Source organism: Coregonus lavaretus, assembly GCF_964263955.1.
Source record: "Coregonus lavaretus genome assembly, contig: HAP1_SCAFFOLD_643, whole genome shotgun sequence".
Taxonomy (NCBI): Eukaryota; Metazoa; Chordata; class Actinopteri; order Salmoniformes; family Salmonidae; genus Coregonus; species Coregonus lavaretus.
Genome location: NW_028164093.1, coordinates 203,220 through 221,499, shown reverse-complemented (window position 1 = coordinate 221,499; position 18,280 = coordinate 203,220). Strand labels below are relative to the sequence as shown.

Sequence of the window (18,280 nt, the reverse complement as noted above, 5' to 3'; positions counted from 1 at the left end):
ATGGGGCCATGTATCGCAAGATCTTGGCCAACAACCTCCTTCCCTCAGTAAGAGCATTGAAGATGGGTCGTGGCTGGGTCTTCCAGCATGACAACGACCCGAAACACACAGCCAGGGCAACTAAGGAGTGGCTCCGTAAGAAGCATCTCAAGGTCCTGGAGTGGCCTAACCAGTCTCCAGACCTGAACCCAATAGAAAATCTTTGGAGGGAGCTGAAAGTCCGTATTGCCCAGCGACAGCCCCGAAACCTGAAGGATCTGGAGAAGGTCTGTATGGAGGAGTGGGCCAAAATCCCTGCTGCAGTGTGTGCAAACCTGGTCAAGACCTACAGGAAACGTATGATCTCTGTAATTGCAAACAAAGGTTTCTGTACCAAATATTAAGTTCTGCTTTTCTGATGTATCAAATACTTATGTCATGCAATAAAATGCAAATGAATTACTTAAAAATCATACAATGTGATTTTCTGGATTTTTGTTTGATTCCGTCTCTCACAGTTGAAGTGTGCCTATGATAAAAATTACAGACCTCTACATGCTTTGTAAGTAGGAAAACCTGTAAAATCGGCAGTGTATCAAATACTTGTTCTCCCCACTGTAATTGCGATATTCAAACAGATCTACAGCAGCTGTTATCAGTTATTTGTTTTTAAATGTTTAAAGATGGATGGAATCAGAACACTCAGTAAACAATGCCAATGTTTGTGCTCACATTAAATATTAATGGTTCTGTATTAATAGGTAATAAAATCCACATTCAAAATGTTCCTTTAGGGTTAAGCTTTATTACATCAGAATCAGACTAACAGAAATAACAGTTAGTTTAATCCACAACTTCTGATTGGTCAATGCTATGGTCGCCACGACTACATAATACCGTCACCGGGGTAACAGAGTGAGGATGATGAGGAGTGACAGAGAGGCTCTGGACTTTCCGATTGGTCGATACTGGTGGCACGTACACATTTGTTCAAATCACACACACACCCTGAGGGAGGGTCATACTGACAGAGAGGCATGGACAAGGTTAACAAAAAGTATTCAATATCCACTTATATGTGTTAGATGGTAGTTCATAAACAGTCTAAAGTAGCATGAAGGGCAAGTTCTAACGATTGAGTTTAAAAAGGTCTCCATTTTTCATCCGGCTTCCTTATTTGTCTTGTCTTTGATTCCATGTTGCTCTTCCCGTTCTCTTCTTCCACCCTAAAAACAAACAAAGGTCAAAATGAAAGTCAGTTATCCTTCACACAATAAAGAAAAATACAACCAATGTCCTGATAAGACAGATAAGACATTGTTCCAGAGAAGACTGATCACACCTCTGTCAACAATGAGAGATGGGGATAATAACTAGAACAACATAAAGCTGGTTAATAACCTCATACTGACATTACAGCCAACTCTAATACAGTCCCAGACAGAAAGACTCAAAAGACCCTGACATCACTGTATTTGACTGAAATACTATCCATTTTAATGATAGAAGCCTTTTTTTTTATTAAGTTGTTTTTGAGTCTCTGGCATTTCTACATAATAACCTGTAATGACATGTTGTATCTTCACTGTTATAAGCTGTTTCCTAATGCTATCAAGAGAATACCAAACAGTGGAATGCTAACAGAAAAAGACAGAACAAACGATACCAAGCTCTGCTCATCTCCTCTTTGGGGCCCCAGGCTTGGGTTCGTCTGGTTTGGGGGCAGCCTCTTGTTTAGGGGCTTCTTTAGGAGCATCAGGTTTGGGAGCATCTGGTTTGGGGGCATCTGGTTTGGGGGCATCTGGTTTGGGGGCATCTGGTTTGGGGGCATCTGGTTTGGGGGCATCTGGTTTGGGGGCGGCCTCTTGTTTAGGCGGTTCATCCCCACACAGTTTCCTTTGGGAGTCAGAGACAGATAGGGCTAAGGTGTACACATGTCCATATACCTGTGGTGTACAGGTATACATACAGACAAACATGTATAGAGGTGTTCCACGTTCAGGGGTCTAGTCCCAGGCTCTTACCTGCCCTCTACAGAGTCCTTCTTCACAAAGGCACACACTTTGCTGTACTGCTCCACCTGCTGTTTGAGAGACGTCACCTCTGCTTCCCAGGCAGCCTTCTGCTTCTCAAACTCAGCTACAGGACAAGACAGAGAGGGGGGTTAGAGGCTACAGGACAGAACAGGGGACTAGAGGCTACAGGACAGAACAGGGTTTTAGAGGCTACAGGACAGAACAGGAGGTTAGAGGCTACAGGACAGAACAGGGAGTTAGAGGCTACAGGACAGAACAGGAGGTTAGAGGCTACAGGACAAGACAGAGAGGGGGTTTAGAGGCTACAGGACAGAACAGGGAGTTAGAGGCTACAGGACAGAACAGGGAGTTAGAGGCTACAGGACAGAGATAGAACAGGGGGTTACAGGACAGAGACAGAACAGGGGGTTAGAGGCTGCTGGACAGAGATAGAACAGGGGGTTAGAGGTTACAGGACAGAGACAGAACAGGGGGTTAGAGGTTACAGGACAGACAGAACAGGGGGTTAGAGGTTACAGGACAGAGACAGGGGGATACTAAAAGACAGGTTAGTGAATAAAACATATTCAATAAAACCAGTTGCATATACAGAATACTCCTAATACTACTCTTAATCCCAGCGACCTGCAATGAGTTTATTCCACCACAAGATGTCTCTCATCCACCAAAATATTTAGAAGAGAAAACAAGGCTTGCACCTAGAACTGGTCCTGGACCTGTTTAACCCTGTTTTTAAGTTATAGTTCACTGTGAAAGGGAAGGGAAAGTGAACACCTAGTCAGTTGCACAACTGAATGCATTCAACAGACATGTGTATTCTGCATTTAACCCAACCCCTCTGAATCAGAGGTGCGGGGAGCTGCTTTAATCAACGTCTACTTCAACGGCGCCCGGGAGCAGTGAACTATCATACATGTTATCATAGTAGTATAAGGAATAAGGCTTAGATCATTTATGAACAGTGTTGATGTAACCATAGAGTTTCAAGTGTTTAAACACTCACTTTTGGAGTTACTGTTCTCTGCCTCGACGGCCCCCACCTCGTCAGCAGCCTGTTTCTGTGACAGGAGAGAGAGTACACACACACACGATGAGCACAGAACAAATCAATTCACTATATGCCATGCATACATACCGTAGTGTACACTCTAAACCCCAGACATACCCCTTCCTCCTTACCTTTTCTCCCTGGCATGCCTCCAGTTCACTCTTCTTCTTGGCCTCTGCAGCCTGCAGTGGGGGGAGTTCTGACCCCAGAGTATCCACCTGAGCCTTGGTCTTGTCCAGCAGGTTGTGGGCACTGATCACCTCTTGGTGGTACTCTCCCAGTACGTCTCTGGTCACACGCAGTTTAATCATCTCGAACGATTCATGTTTCTGCTCCTTCACCTCTTCTTTCCGCCGCACGTTTATCAGTCCCAGCAGAGCTACGCTAGTCAGCATCGACACCGCCACCAACACACCCTGCGTCTTCATCCTGCCGTGGAGTTTGACCAAGGAACAGTCGTTTTCGCTGGTCCCTGTCGAGCGCTCCACAGAAGTGTTGACGATGTCCTCGCAGATTTACAGCGGAAGTACCGATGGAGTGTGAAAGGACAGGTCGATAATCAGTGTACCTGAGCGGAGTCGCTACTTAAGTTTTTCAGGGGAAACGGAAGTCAGGTTGAAAATACTTTATGCACTATATCCCTGAAAACCTGAAACAGTGCCCCTCTTCTTCTTTTTTCTTTTGGGGAGTGCTCCACCAGAACTCTGCGCACTTAACTTACCTATCGCAAGTAACCATCCCCGTGCCCGTGCCCGTGCCTGTGCCCGCCCACCTGTCACGGTCCATGCTATCTGGTATCCTTGGGACGGCCCTACTCCATTGAAGTTTAAATTTAAAATGGTTAATAAGGGTTAAAGTTAGGTAAGGGTTTTGGTTAGAGTAAGGGTAGGATTTAAGGTTAGGTTTAGGATTGAGGGTAGGGACGTCCCAAAGATCCCGGATAGCACTACCCTACCTGTCACTGCTACGCGGAAGTAAGTGGCTGAATGCAAAATGGTAATCAGTACTCCGGAATTCAAGGGAATATAAACGTAAAAAGGTAACGTGATAATGCTGTATAACACGCGCAACTAGAATTAGGAATTATATCAGAATTTGTTATAACACGCCGAAAGGCTACGGCTACCTTTGATTTAGAATTGAGTTCAAGTAGAAACATTTAGTCATGACAAACCTATAAAACTCTGCCAGTTTGATGTAAGGCCACACTAGCTATGTTTCCATTAAATTGTCCAGTGAACTAGGAATTTACAGGAAAACAAAAAGGAGCGCAAAATAGTTGGTAAAGTCAATACAAAAATCTATCTGGTGTATTACGTTAAAACTAATGATTTATATACACTAGATGATGCCACGGAGCGCTGTGTTGAAGCCACCCGCGCCTCCATCTTGGAACTCCCCCGCCGTTGTAAACAATATTTTGGGAAATATAGAAATGCATTTATTAATGTCTACATTCGTTTTTGCCACTTTTATTATATTACAGACACCTTAATGGATACTTTTAAATTATATTATGTGAGTGAAACATAAAAAAGTGTGTTGCATTATGGGGATAAATATTGTCTGACTTGCACCTACATGTCGACTGCATGAACTTTACAAAAATCATGTGATCAAAGGTCATCAAGATTTGACTGCAGTCTACTGCAAGTTTCTGCAGTTGCTCTTCACCAACTTCACCCTGCAGCCATTGCCTGCATTGTGAGAGGCTCTATGGTCAACCAATCATTAGTTTTATTTTTTATTATTTTTTATAATTGTTTTATTTAACCTTTATTTAACCAGGTAAGCCAGTTGAGAACAAGTTCTCATTTACAACTGCGACCTGGCCAAGATAAAGCAAAGCAGTGCGATAAAAACAACAACACAGAGTTACATATGGGGTAAAACAAAACATAAAGTCAAAAATACAACAGAAAATATATATACGGTGTGTGCAAATGTAGCAAGTTATGGAGGTAAGGCAATAAATAGGCTATAGTGCAAAATAATTACAATTAGTATTAACACTGGAATGATAGATGTGCAAGAGATGATGTGCAAATAGAGATACTGGGGTGCAAATGAGCAAAATAAATAACAATATAGGGATGAGGTAGTTGGGCGGGCTAATTTCAGATGGGGTGTGTACAGGTGCAGTGATCGGTAAGGTGCTCTGACAACTGATGCTTAAAGTTAGTGAGGGAGATAAGTGTCTCCAGCTTCAGAGATTTTTGCAATTTGTTCCAGTCATTGGCAGCAGAGAACTGGAAGGAATGGCGGCCAAAGGAGGTGTTGGCTTTGGGGATGACCAGTGAGATATAACTGCTGGAGCGCATACTACAGGTGGGTGTTGCTATGGTGACCAATGAGCTAAGATAAGGTGGGGATTTGCCTAGAAGTGATTTATAGATGGCCTGGAGCCAGTGGGTTTGGCGACGAATATGTAGTGAGGACCAGCCAACAAGAGCGTACAGGTCACAGTGGTGGGTAGTATATGGGGCTTTGGAGACAAAACGGATGGCACTGTGATAGACTACATCCAATTTGCTGAGTAGAGTGTTGGAGGCTATTTTGTAAATAACATCGCCGAAGTCAAGGATCGGTAGGATAGTCAGTTTTACGAGGGCATGTTTGGCAGCATGAGTGAAGGAGGCTTTGTTGCGAAATAGGAAACCGATTCTAGATTTAACTTTGGATTGGAGATTCTTAATGTGAGTCTGGATGGAGAGTTTACAGTCTAACCAGACACCTAGGTTTTTGTAGTTGTCCACATACTCTAGGTCAGACCCGTCGAGAGTAGTTATTCTAGTCGGGTGGGCGGGTGCCAGCAGCGTTCGATTGAAGAGCATGCATTTAGTTTTACTAGTATTTAAGAGCAGTTGGAGGCTACTGAAGGAGTGTTGTATGGCATTGAAGCTCATTTGGAGGTTTGTTAACACAGTGTCCAATGAAGGGCCAGATGTATACAAAATGGTGTCGTCTGCGTAGAGGTGGATCTGAGAGTCACCAGCAGCAAGAGCGACATCATTGATATACACGGAGAAAAAGGTCGGCCCAAGAATTGAACCCTGTGGCACCCCCATAGAGACTGCCATAGGTCCAGACAACAGGCCCTCTGATTTGACACATTGAACTCTATCTGAGAAGTAGTTGGTGAACCAGGCGAGGCAGTCATTTGAGAAACCAAGGCTATTTAGTCTTCCAATAAGAATGCGGTGGTTGACAGAGTCGAAAGCCTTGGCCAGGTCGAAGAAGACGGCTGCACAGTACTGTCTATTATCGATCGCGGTTATAATATCGTTTAGGACCTTGAGCGTGGCTGAAGTGCACCCATGACCAGCTCGGAAACCGGATTGCATAGCGGCGAAGGTACGGTTGGATTCGAAATGGTCGGTGATCTGTTTGTTAACTTGGCTTTCAAAAACTTTCGAAAGGCAGGGCAGGATGGATATAGGTTTGTAACAGTTTGGATCTAGAGTGTCACCCCCTTTGAAGAGGGGGATGACCGTGGCAGCTTTCCAATCTCTGGGGATCTCAGATGTTACGAAAGAGAGGTTGAACAGGCTAGTAATAGGGGTTGCGACAATTTCGGCGGCTAGTTTTAGAAAGAAAGGGTCCAGATTGTCTAGCCCAGATGATTTGTAGGGGTCCAGATTTTGCAGCTCTTTCAGAACATCAGCTGTCTGGATTTGTGTGAAGGAGAAGCAGGGGGGGGGGGGCATGGGCAAGTTGCAGCGGAGGGTGCAGAGCTGGTGGCCGGGGTAGTGGTAGCCAGGTGGAAAGCATGGCCAGCCGTAGCAAAATGCTTGTTGAAATTCTCGATTATTGTAGATTTATCGGTGGTGATAGTGTTTCCTAGCCTCAGTGCAGTGGGCAGCTGGGAGGAAGTGCTCTTATTCTCCATGGACTTTACAGTGTCCCAAAACTTTTTGGAGTTAGTGCTACAGGATGCAAATTTCTGTTTGAAAAAGTTAGCATTTGCTTTCCTAACTGCTTGTGTATATTGGTTCCTAACTTCCCTGAAAAGTTGCATATCGCGGGGGCTATTTGATGCTAATGCAGTACGCCACAGGATGTTTTTGTGCTGGTCAAGGGCAGTCAAGTCTGAGGAGAACCAGGGGCTATATCTGTTCTTAGTTCTGTATTTTTTGAATGGGGCATGTTTATTTAAGATTGAGAGGAAATTACTTTTAAAGAACAACCAGGCATCCTCTACTGACGGAATGAGATCTATATCCATCCAGGATACCTGGGCCAGGTCAATTAGGAAGGCCTGCTCGCTGAAGTGTTTTAGGGAGCGTTTGACAGTGATGAGGGGTGGTCGTTTGACCGCGGACCCGTTACGGACGCAGGCAATAAGGCAGTGATCGCTGAGATCCTGGTTGAAGACAGCGGAGGTGTATTTAGAGGGTAAGTTAGTCAGGATGATATCTATGAGGGTACCCATGATTACGGATTTAGGGTTGTACCTGGTAGGTTCGTTGATAATTTGTGTGAGATTGAGGGCATCTAGTTTAAATTGTAGGATGGCCGGGGTGTTAAGCATATCCCAATTTAGGTCACCAAGCAGTACGAACTCTGAGGATAAATGGGGGGCAATCAATTCACATATGGTGTCCAGGGCACAGCTGGGGGCTGAGGGGGGTCTGTAGCAAGCGGCAACAGTGAGAGACTTATTTCTGGAAGGGTGTTTTTGTTTGACCCATGGGAACGTGACCAAAGACGTGACTGAAACAGGAACCAACTTTGCTGCAATTCATGTGGATATGTACAAATTAATGTGATATTTGAGGCTCTCTCTCACACCAATTGATTGTGCAATGTACACATATACAGTGCATTCGGAAAGTATTCAGACCCCTTGACTTTGTCCACATTTTGTTATGTTACAGCCTTATTCTAAAATTGATTAAATTATTTATTTCCTTCAATCTACACACAATACCCCACAATGACAAAGCGAAAACAGGTTTTTAGACATTTTTGCAAATGTATTAAAAATAAAAACCAAAATACCTTATTTACATAAGTATTCAGACCCTTTGCTATGAGAATCGAAATTGAGCTCAGGTGCATGGTGTTTCCATTGATCATCCTTGAGATGTTTCTACAACTTGATTTGAGTCTACCTGTGGTAAATTCAATTGATTTTACATGATTTGGAAAGGTACACACCTGTTTATATAAGGTCCCACAGTTGTCAGAGCAAAAACCAAGCCATGAGGTCGAAGGAATTGTCCGTAGAGCTCAGAGACAGGATTGTGTCGAGCCACAGATCTGGGGAAGGGTACCAAAGCATTTATGCAGCATTGAAGGTCCCCAAGAACACAGTTACCTCCATCATTCTTAAATTGAAGAAGTTTGGAACCACCAAGACTCTTCCTAGAGCTGGCCGCCCGGCCAAACTGAGCAATTGTGGGAGAAGGGCCTTGGTCAGGGAGTTTACCAAGAACCCGATGGTCACTCTGACAGCTCCAGAGTTCTTCTGTGGAGATGGGAGAACCTTCCAGAAGGACAACCATCTCTGCAGCACTCCACCAATCAGGCCTTTATGGTAGAGTGGCCAAATGGAAGCCACTCCTCAGTAAAAGCCACATGACAACCAACTTGGAGTTTGCCAAAAGGCACCTAAAGGACTCTCAGACCATGAGAAACAAGATTTTCTAGTCTGATGAAACCAAGATTGAACTCTTTGGCCTGAATGCCAAGCGTCACGTTTGGAGGAAACCTGGCACCATCCCAGGATTAAGCATGGTGGTGGCAGCATGCTGTGGGGATGTTTTTCAGCGGCAGGGACTGGGAGACTAGTCAGGATCAATGGAAAGATGAATGGAGCAAAGAACAGAGAGATCCTTGATGAAAACCTGCTCCAGAGTGCTCAGGACCTCAGACTGGGGCGAAGGTTCACCTTCCAACAGGACAACAACCCTAAGCACACAGCCAAGACAACGCAGGAGTGGCTTCGGGACAAGTCTCTGAATGTCCTTGAGTGGCCCAGTCAGAGCCTGGACTTGAACCTGATCTAATATCTCTGGAGAGACCTGAAAATAGCTGTGCAGCAACGCTCCCCATCCAACCTGACAGAGCTTGAGAAGATCTGCAGAAAAGAATGGGAGAAACTCCCCGAATACAGTTGTGCCAAGCTTGTAGCGTCATACCCAAGAAGACTTGAGGCTGTAATCGCTGCCAAAGGTGCTTCAGCAAAGTACTGAGTAAAGGGTCTGAATACTTATGTATATGTCAAATTTCATTATTTTTTTTAAAATACATTTGTAAACATAAAAAAAAGAAAAAGATTTTTGCTTTGTCATTATGGGGTATTGTGTGTAGATTGATGAGGGGACAAAATTATTTAATCAATTTTAGAATAGGTTGTAACGTAACAAAATGTGGAAAATGTCAAGGGGTATGAATATTTTCCGAATGCACTGTATATTTTCAGTTTGTGATTGTGGAGACATGTTTATTTTGACATAATAAAGAAAAACTTTTATAAACAATGGGAACACTGCCATGTTGCGCTGAGCCTTGCTGTTGGAAAACCACATCAGTGTCCAACTTTCACCTTTCGCAGATGCACCTCCCTCGATTTCACTACTCGACTTTCGTCTACAGTCGGTTGCTTTCGCCTTACCACTCAAATGATCCCAATGACTTACTGGCCTCTTGGAGACAGGCCCTTTATATCCTAATCAGACAGCACCAAAGTAAACACCAGCCTCTTGGAGACAGGCCCTTTACATCCTAATCAGACAGCACCAAAGGAAACACCAGCCTCTTGGAGACAGGCCCTTTATATCCTAATCAGACAGCACCAAAGGAAACACCAGCCTCTTGGAGACAGGCCCTTTATATCCTAATCAGACAGCACCAAAGGAAACACCAGCCTCTTGGAGACAGGCCCTTTATATCCTAATCAGACAGCACCAAAGGAAACACCAGCCTCTTGGAGACAGGCCCTTTATATCCTAATCAGACAGCACCAAAGTAAACACCAGCCCGTGAGGCTTGTAGCAAGTCAAAACAAAAGGCAGTGACTTTTCCAGCTGCTACAGAATCACACAGTGTTCACAGGATGTCATCAATACAATACGAATAATCAGTGTGTCCTCGGTCCTTGTACATCCAGTATGGCGTCAATCACTATCAACAGAAATGAGAATAATCCATAACATTCAGTATCAAGCTTAGTGACCATCAACCCGCACCTTGAGTGTCACATACACTGGAAATCATGGGTATTACAGAAAGGGAACATACACTACCATTCAAAAGTTTGGACACACCTACTCATTCAAGGGTTTTTCTTTATTTGTACTATTTCTAACATTGTAGAATAATAGTGAAGACATCAAAACTATGAAATAACACATATGGAATCATGTAGTAACCAAACAAGTGTTAAACAAATCAAAATATATTTCATATTTGAGATTCTTCACATAGCCAGCCTTTGCCTTGATGACAGCTTTGCACACTTGGCATTCTCTCAACCAGCTTCATGAGGTAGTCACCTGGAATGCATTTCAACTAACAGGTGTACCTTTATAAAAGTTAATTTGTGGAATTTCTTTCCTTCTTAATGCGTTTGAGCCAATCAGTTGTGTTGTGACAAGGTAGGGGGGTATACAGAAGATAGCTCTATTTGGTAAAAGACCAAGTCCATATTATGGCAAAGACAGCTCAAATAAGCAAAGAGAAACAATAGTCCATCATTACTTTAAGACATGAAGGTCAGTCAATACGGAAAATGTCAAGTGCAGTCGCAAAAACCATCAAGCGCTATGATGAAACTGGCTCTCATGAGGACCGCCACAGGAATGGAAGACCCAGAGTTACCTCTGCTGCAGAGGATAAGTTCATTAGAGTTACCATTCTCAGAAATTGCAGCCCAAATAAATGCTTCACAGAGTTCAAGTCACAGATGCATCTCAACATCAACTGTTCAGAGGGGACTGTGTGAATCAGGCCTTCATGGTCGAATTGCTGCAAAGAAACCACTACTGAAGGACACCAATAACAAGAAGAGACCTGCTTGAGCCAAGAAACACGAGCAATGGATATTAGACCGGTGGAAATTTGTCCTTTGGTCTGGAGTCCAAATTTGAGATTTTTGGTTCGAACCGCATTGTCTTTGTGAGACACGGTGTGGGGGAACGGATAATCTCTGCATGTGTGGTTCGCACCGTAAAGCATGGAGGAGGAGGTGTTATGGTGTGGGGGTGCTTTGCTGGTGACACTGTCTGTGATTTATTTAGAATTCAAGGCACACTTAACCAGCATGGCTACCACAGCATTCTGCAGCGATACGCCATCCCATCTGGTTTGGGTTTAGTGGGACTATAATTTGTTTTTCAACAGGACAATGGCCCAACACACCTCCAGGCTGTGTAAGGGCTATTTTACCAAGAAGGAGAGTGATGGAGTGCTGCATCAGATGACCTGGCTTCCACAATTCCCTGACCTCAACCCAATTGGGATGGTTTGGGATGAGTCGGACCGCAGAGTGAAGGAAAAGCAGCCAACAAGTGCTCAGCATATGTGGGAACTGTCATGACTTCCTCTGAAACTGCCTCCTCTCCTTGTTCGGGCAGGCTTCGGCGTTCGTCGTCACCGGCCTTCTAGCCACTGCTGCTCCTCTTCTCATCTTTCCATTAGTTTTGTCTTGTTTTTTACACACACCTGGTTCATATCCCCTCATCAGTCCCTGTATAAGTATTCCCTCTGCCCCCCATGTCTTTGTGTGTGATTGTTTCCATGTGGAGGTGTCGATAGCTCGGTGGAGCATTATGTACTTGATCGGCGGGATATTCACCCGTGTGTTTTGTTTTCCCCAGTGCACCGATAAGTCGCACTGCAGTTGTTTTACGCATTGCTGCGAACCGCTGTATTGGCCGAATAAACCATTATTCTGTGATTTACGCCTCCTGCGCCTGACTCCGTCCAAATCACCCGCTACAGGAACTCCTTCAAGACTGTTGGAAAAGCATTCCAGGTGAAGCTGGTTGGGAGAATGCCAAGAGTGTGCACAGCTGTCATCAAGGCAAAGGGTGGCTATTTGAAGAATCTCAAATATAAAATATATTTTGATTTGTTTAACACTTTTTTGGGTACTATATGATTCCATATGTGTTATTTCATAGTTTAGATGTCTTCACTATTATTTTACAATGTAGAAAATTGTACAAATAAAGAAAAACCATTGAATGAGTAGGTGTGTCCAAACTTTTGACTGGTACTGTATATTAATATGCTAAACATTGTGTTAATCACTCTAAACTGAATATGAACTTCAGTGATCTTAAATCTCCCCATTGCACACACTGTATCCTAAATAATGACTTACTACATGAAACAATTTCATAATATCTGGTTGTCTGTGTACCCTCTAAGAGGAAGAGGGAGGAGAAATTAAATGCAAATGAAAGAGATAGATAAAAGTTACTGCAAAGAGAGAGGATATATGTTAGTAATAAAACGTGACCATGCCTCTGAAACAAAAGGTGAGAGAGCAAGAGAGGAAGGGAGGGAGAGTGAGAAGGGTGGGGAGGGAGATAGAAGTGGTGGGAGTGCAGTAGTTAAACAAGGAAGTAGATTTTGCTTTGTCTACCAAACATTCCACCTAGCGGGACGAACCGGTTACACGTGGACAAATTGCCATCAGCAACCAGAGGGAGGGAATATGAACACACACTCTCCAACAAACACAGGCTGACTACGGGGATGGTTTAGGAGTGACAGAAAAAGACAGCAGCCAAGAAAGATACACTGCACCTGACTTGAGCCTCATCTCTCTCTCCCTCTCTCTTTCTCTGCCTCCTTCACTCTCTCTGTCCTGTCCCAGCAGTATGCGGGCTGTGTCTACGCTAGTGTTCCTGGCCGTGGGTGTGATGGTGGTGTTGATGTACCAGGCGGTCCACCAGGAGATTACTCTGCGGGGTCTTAAAGCCCGCGCTCTGGAGAGCTCCTCTCAGGTCAAGCAGAAGGAGAATGACATCGTCCAGGTCAAGATGAAAATCCAGAAGCTGAATGATGAGCTGAAGCCCATCAACACCAAGAGAGACGAGTTGACTAAGAAGAAGGAGCAGTCTGCTAAAGCCGCAGGCGAGGCGGACAAGAGCCTAAAGACCTGTCATACAGAGAAGGTAGGCCAATGGAATGCGCAGGTGCACAACCCCCCCCCCCCCCCCCCCCCACCCACCCCCCACCACACACACACACACACACACACGCTATGCAAACAGACACCTTCTACATAGAGAAGGTACAGTATTGTTTATCCTCGTTTTATGATCTATAATAATCCATTAACAGAATGCCTGTGCCAAGTCTCACCAGAGACACAGAACCATAGAATTAGGAATTAGAACACTGAAAAAAAGGCAGCACTAAAACAATCTTCCTATCCATTGTGAAACCGTTGGCAACAGACTGGCTTGTGATATGTTTATAGGTCAAATTCACTGACAGTGGGAGTGTTGGATATGATGATCATCAGTTTAGTTATTTTCTGTTGATTCATTAGCCCTACTAATGTAAGGGCCCTGTATTCACTGATCACCGTCAGGTGAGGTGTGTTAATGTTTGTGTTTCATACTAGAGGGGATTAAATTGAGATTTTGTGTCACTGATCTACACACAATACCACAAAATATGAAAGTGGTATTTTGAAATTGTAAAAAAATTATGAAAAATGAAAAGCTGAAATGTATTGAGTCAATAAGTATTCAGCCCCTTTGTTATGGCAAGCCCAAATAAGTTGAAGAGTAAACATCTGCTTCTACTAAGCTGAGTAAACATCTGCTTCTACTAAGCTAACATATGGAATTGTTTTAAGATGGTCATACTATTGATCATTTAGCTATTTTATTTGGAATCTTTCTACCTTAAGGTATATAAAGAAATATATAGCACATATAAACGCATTGAATAACACATTCATAAATGGCAAAACAGACAGTCCAAAAATGTATAATAAGGAATATTGTTTTGAAGTGTCTGTCCTATATCTAGGAGATATACAGGTGCAGCTCAATAAATTAGAATATTGTGGAAAAGTTAAGTAATTTCAATAATTCAATTGACAAAGTGAAACTCATATATATCGTGGATTAATTACACAAAAAGTGAAATAGTTCAAACCTTTATTTGTTTTAATCTTGATGATTACGGCTTACAGCTCATGAAAACCCCAAATTCAGTATCTCAGAAAATTAGAATATTGTGAAAAAGTTCAATATTGTAGACTCAAGGTGTCACACTCTAATCAGCTAACTAACTCAAAACACCTGCAAAGGTTTCCTGAGCCTTTGAATGGTCTCTCAGTCCAGTTCAGTAGGCTTCACAATCATGGGGAAGACTGCTGACTTGACAGTTGTGCAGAAGACAGTCATCAACACCCTCCACAAGGAGGGAAAGCCTCAAAAGATCATTGCTAAAGAAGCTGGCTGTTCACAGAGTGCTGTATCCAAGCATATTTATGGAAAGTCGAGTGGAAGGAAGAAGTGTGGTAGGAATAGGTGCACAAGCAACAGGGATAACCGGAGCCTTGAGAGGATTGTCAAGCAAAGGCCATTCAAAAATGGAGGGGAGCTTCACAAGGAGTGGACTGAGGCAGGAGTCAGTACATCAAGAGCCACCACGCACAGACGTATCCAGGAAATGGGCTACAACTGTTGCATTCCTCGTGTCAAGCCACTCCTGAACCAGAGGCAACGGCAGAAGCATCTTACCTGGGCTAAGGAGAAAAATAACAGGTCTGTCGCTCAGTGGTCCAAAGTCCTCTTTTCAGATGAAAGTAATTTAGCATTTCATTTGGCAATCAAGGTCCCAGAGTCTGGAGGAAGAGTGGAGAGGCACAGAATCCAAGTTGCTTGAAGTCCAGTGTGAAGTTTCCACAGTCAGTGATGATTTGGGGAGCAATGTCATCTTCTGGTGTTGGTCCACTGTGTTTCATCAAGTCCAAAGTCAACTCAGCCGTCTACCAGGAAATTTTAGAGCACTTCATGCTTCCTTCTGCTGACAAGCTTTATGGAGATGCTGATTTAATTTTCCAGCAGGACTTGGCACCTACCCACACTGCCAAAGGTACCAATACCTGGTTCAATGACCATGGAATTACTGTGCTTGATTGGCCAGCAAACTCGCCTGATCTGAACCCCATAGAGAATTTATGGGATATTGTCAGACGAGCTGAAGGCCGCTATCAAAGCAACCTGGGCTTTCATAACACCTCAGCAGTGCCACAGGCTGATCGATTCCATGCCACGCCACGCCACATAGATGCAGTGATTCATGCAAAAGGAGCCCCAACCAAGTACTGACTGCATGTACAAGAACATACTTTTCAGAAGGCCGACATGTCTGTATTAAATTTCCTTTTTTCACTGGTCTTATGTCATATTCTAATTTTCTGAGATACTAAATTTTGGGTTTTCATGAGCTGTAAACTGTAATCATCAAGATTAAAACAAATACAGGCTTAAACTATTTCACTTTTTGTGTAATTAATCCACGATATATATGAGTTTCACTTTTTGTGTAATTAATCCACGATATATATGACTTTCACTTTGTCAATTTAATTATTGAAATTACTTATCTTTTCCACAATATTCTAATTTATTGAGCTGCACCTGTAAGAAAGCTCAGGAAATATACTTTTTGGGGGCACAAAACTACCTCCATACTTCCATTCATTTTTTAAACCGGTACCAGGTTACATTCAGATGAGCCCTGTGACTCTGTGTGCAACAAGTGTTTAACATGATTACCCCACATAATGATTACCCCATCTAAGTACCCCACACATACAATTATCTGTAAGGTCCCTCAGTCCAGCAGTGATTTTCAAGCACAGATCCAAGCACAAAGACCAGGGAGGTTTTCCAATGCCTTGCAAAGAAGGACACCTATTGGTAGGACACCTTTGAGCATGGTGAAGTTATTAATTACATTTTGGATGGTGTATCAATACACCCAGTCACCACAAAGATACAGGCATCCTCAGTGGCTGTAGAGGTGAAACCACTCTGGGATTTCACCATGAGGCCAATTTGTGATTTTAAAACAGTTAGAGTTTATTGGCTGTGATAGGAGAAAACTGAGGATGGATCAACAACATTGGAGTTACTCCACAATACAAACCTAATTGACAGAGTGAGAAGAACGAAGCCTGTACAGAATACAATTCCATAAAAATATTCCAAAACATGAATCCTGTTTGCAATAAGGCACTTTAGTAATACTGCAATGAATGTGGCAAAGAAATTAACTTTTTGTCCTGAATACAAAGCGTTATGTTTGGGGAAAATCCAACACAACACATCACCACACATCGCCACTCTTCATATTTTCAAGCATGTTGGTGGCTGCATCATGTTATGGGTATGCTTGTCATCGGCAAGGACTGGGGAGTTTTTTAGGATTAAAAGAAACAGAATAGAGCTAAGCACAGGCAAAATCATAGAGGAAAACCTGGTTCAGTCTGCTTTACAACAGAGACAAATTCACCTTTCAGCAGGACAATAACCTAAAATACAAGGACAAATATTCACTGGAGTTGCTTACCAAGACGCCATTGAATGTTCCTGAGTGACCTATTTACAGTTTTGACTTATATCATCTTGAAAATCTATAGCAAGACATTAAAATGGCTGTCTAGCAATGATCAACCAAGTTGAAAGAGCTTGAAGAATGTTTTAAAGAATAATGGGCAAATACTGTACAATCAGGTATGCAAAGCTGTGTGCTCACAGCTGTAATCGCTGCCGAAGGTGATTCTAACATGTATTGGCTCAGGGGGTTGAATACATACAGTATCTAATAAAGATAATTATATAAATGTTTTATTTTCCATTATATAGTTTTTTTAATGTTATGATTTTTGTGTAGATCATTTTCAAAAAATTACAATTAAACCTATTTGAATCCCACTTTGTATCACAACAAAATGTGGAAAAAGTCAAGGGGTGTGAATACTTTCTGAAAGTACTGTATGTTTTGTGTTGAGTGGTATTTGAGAGGTATTCTGCCAGGTATTCATTTAGCAGTAATCAGTCAGGAATTTCATTTAACTTAGTCACAAAAAGTATTAGTCACACTTTAAACAAAGTACATATTATGAAGGAATCATTGTATGCCTTATGTAGCCCTTAATAAGGCCTAGATAAGGCCTACAATACTTCAAATACCGGTCCTCATCTTCCTCAAATACCGGTCCTCATCTTCCTCAAATACCGGTACTCATCTTCCTCAAATACCGGTCCTCATCTTCCTCATCTCCCCTATTTTTCCTCCTCAGGCCGATGCTGAGAAAAAGAAGAATGACGCGTCGGCGGCCCTTCAGAAAGTTAAAGGTACGATGTCTATTTTACTGCAGTGATGGGTACCTTCAGCTCAGAGGGAATACATCATGCATCATTCTAAATGTTCCCCTTACTCTCTCTCCTCCCTCTCACCTCTCTCTCACTACCCTTTCCTCCTTATCTACCCATTTCCTTCTGTCTTTTTTTCTACCCTCCCCCTTTCCACCCCTTTCTCCTTATCCCTCCCTCCCCCTTTTCCCTCTCCCGCCCCCTCCCTCTAGATGATCAGGAAGCAGAGAAGAAGACAGCTCAGGAGGAGATCCAGGCATTGAAACAGCAGATTCTGGACCGGGACAAGGCACTGTGTGCGTTTGTGGACCAGACCAATGAGGAAGGACGGTAAGAGCAGTTACACACCCAGGCATTCAGGCACACTCACACACACCCAGTAACACAGTCTTGTGGTCACCATTATCAAACACTTCTATGGTCACGGTGTACTGTGTGTCATGTAGTTCTGTGGTTACTGGGTGCTCACATGCCATTCATAACTAGTGGTTGTTGTTGTTTTCTTTGTTGTTTTGCAGGAAGCTGTGTGGAATCACTGAGGCCCCAAAATGAAGACAACTTGCACTACACTATCTCCCTCCCTCCCTCATGCTTGCCGTGATGCACACACACCCATGCACATCATCGTTGTGCAGCTCATAACCTTTATCACCTACAACCACCTTCACTTACTGTACCTCTCAATACTCAGGAAAATAAAAACCAAGAAAGATTTGGAAAACCCAGTCTGAATGTCATGTCTTCATTACATACACTGTTAGTTTATGTATGCAGGTAAGGAAGGGAGACATTACATTTTTTAATGAGTGATTTTCATCCTATGGTACAGTACATGAATGGTTATTGTAGGAATGACT

The 18,280-nt window shown here is 43.1% G+C and overlaps 2 protein-coding genes across 3 annotated transcripts; one reads left to right on the top strand and one right to left on the bottom strand.

Moving 5' to 3' along the window:
• Positions 1-762: 762 nt before the first annotated feature.
• On the bottom strand, positions 763-4,053 carry LOC311117465 (uncharacterized protein). Its single transcript, XM_084192387.1, has 5 exons — positions 3,195-4,053; positions 3,019-3,073; positions 2,004-2,118; positions 1,646-1,875; positions 763-1,205 (listed from the first exon to the last, which is right to left on the bottom strand). The coding sequence occupies exons 1-4, from the start codon at positions 3,489-3,491 to the stop codon at positions 1,656-1,658; spliced, it is 687 nt and encodes a 228-aa protein (XP_084048513.1). The 5' UTR covers positions 3,492-4,053; the 3' UTR covers positions 763-1,205; positions 1,646-1,655.
• LOC311117466 (uncharacterized protein) lies at positions 4,000-18,144 on the top strand. Of its 2 annotated transcripts, none has more exons than XM_084192388.1 (5): positions 4,000-4,102; positions 12,893-13,193; positions 17,351-17,405; positions 17,636-17,753; positions 17,942-18,144. In XM_084192388.1, the coding sequence occupies exons 1-5, from the start codon at positions 4,050-4,052 to the stop codon at positions 17,973-17,975; spliced, it is 561 nt and encodes a 186-aa protein (XP_084048514.1). In that variant the 5' UTR covers positions 4,000-4,049; the 3' UTR covers positions 17,976-18,144. The 2 variants fall into 2 exon arrangements, with proteins under 2 accessions (XP_084048514.1, XP_084048515.1); XM_084192389.1 differs by having other exon boundaries at positions 4,011-4,102; positions 12,896-13,193.
• The last annotated feature ends 136 nt before the right edge of the window (positions 18,145-18,280 follow it).

Excerpts from the sequence above, each read along its gene's own strand:
- LOC311117465 (XM_084192387.1), bottom strand. The coding sequence starts at position 3,491 with ATGAAGACGCAGGGTGTGTTGGTGGCGGTGTCGATGCTGACTAGCGTA. Across the intron at positions 2,119-3,018 it reads AGAGAACAGTAACTCCAAAA|CTGAGTTTGAGAAGCAGAAG; the intron begins GTGAGTGTTTAA and ends CTTGTCCTGTAG. Across the intron at positions 1,876-2,003 it reads AAGGACTCTGTAGAGGGCAG|GAAACTGTGTGGGGATGAAC; the intron begins GTAAGAGCCTGG and ends TGACTCCCAAAG.
- LOC311117466 (XM_084192388.1), top strand. The coding sequence starts at position 4,050 with ATGCAAAATGGTAATCAGTACTCCGGAATTCAAGGGAATATAAACGTA. Across the intron at positions 4,103-12,892 it reads GGGAATATAAACGTAAAAAG|CAGTATGCGGGCTGTGTCTA; the intron begins GTAACGTGATAA and ends GTCCTGTCCCAG. Across the intron at positions 17,406-17,635 it reads GGCCCTTCAGAAAGTTAAAG|ATGATCAGGAAGCAGAGAAG; the intron begins GTACGATGTCTA and ends CCCTCCCTCTAG.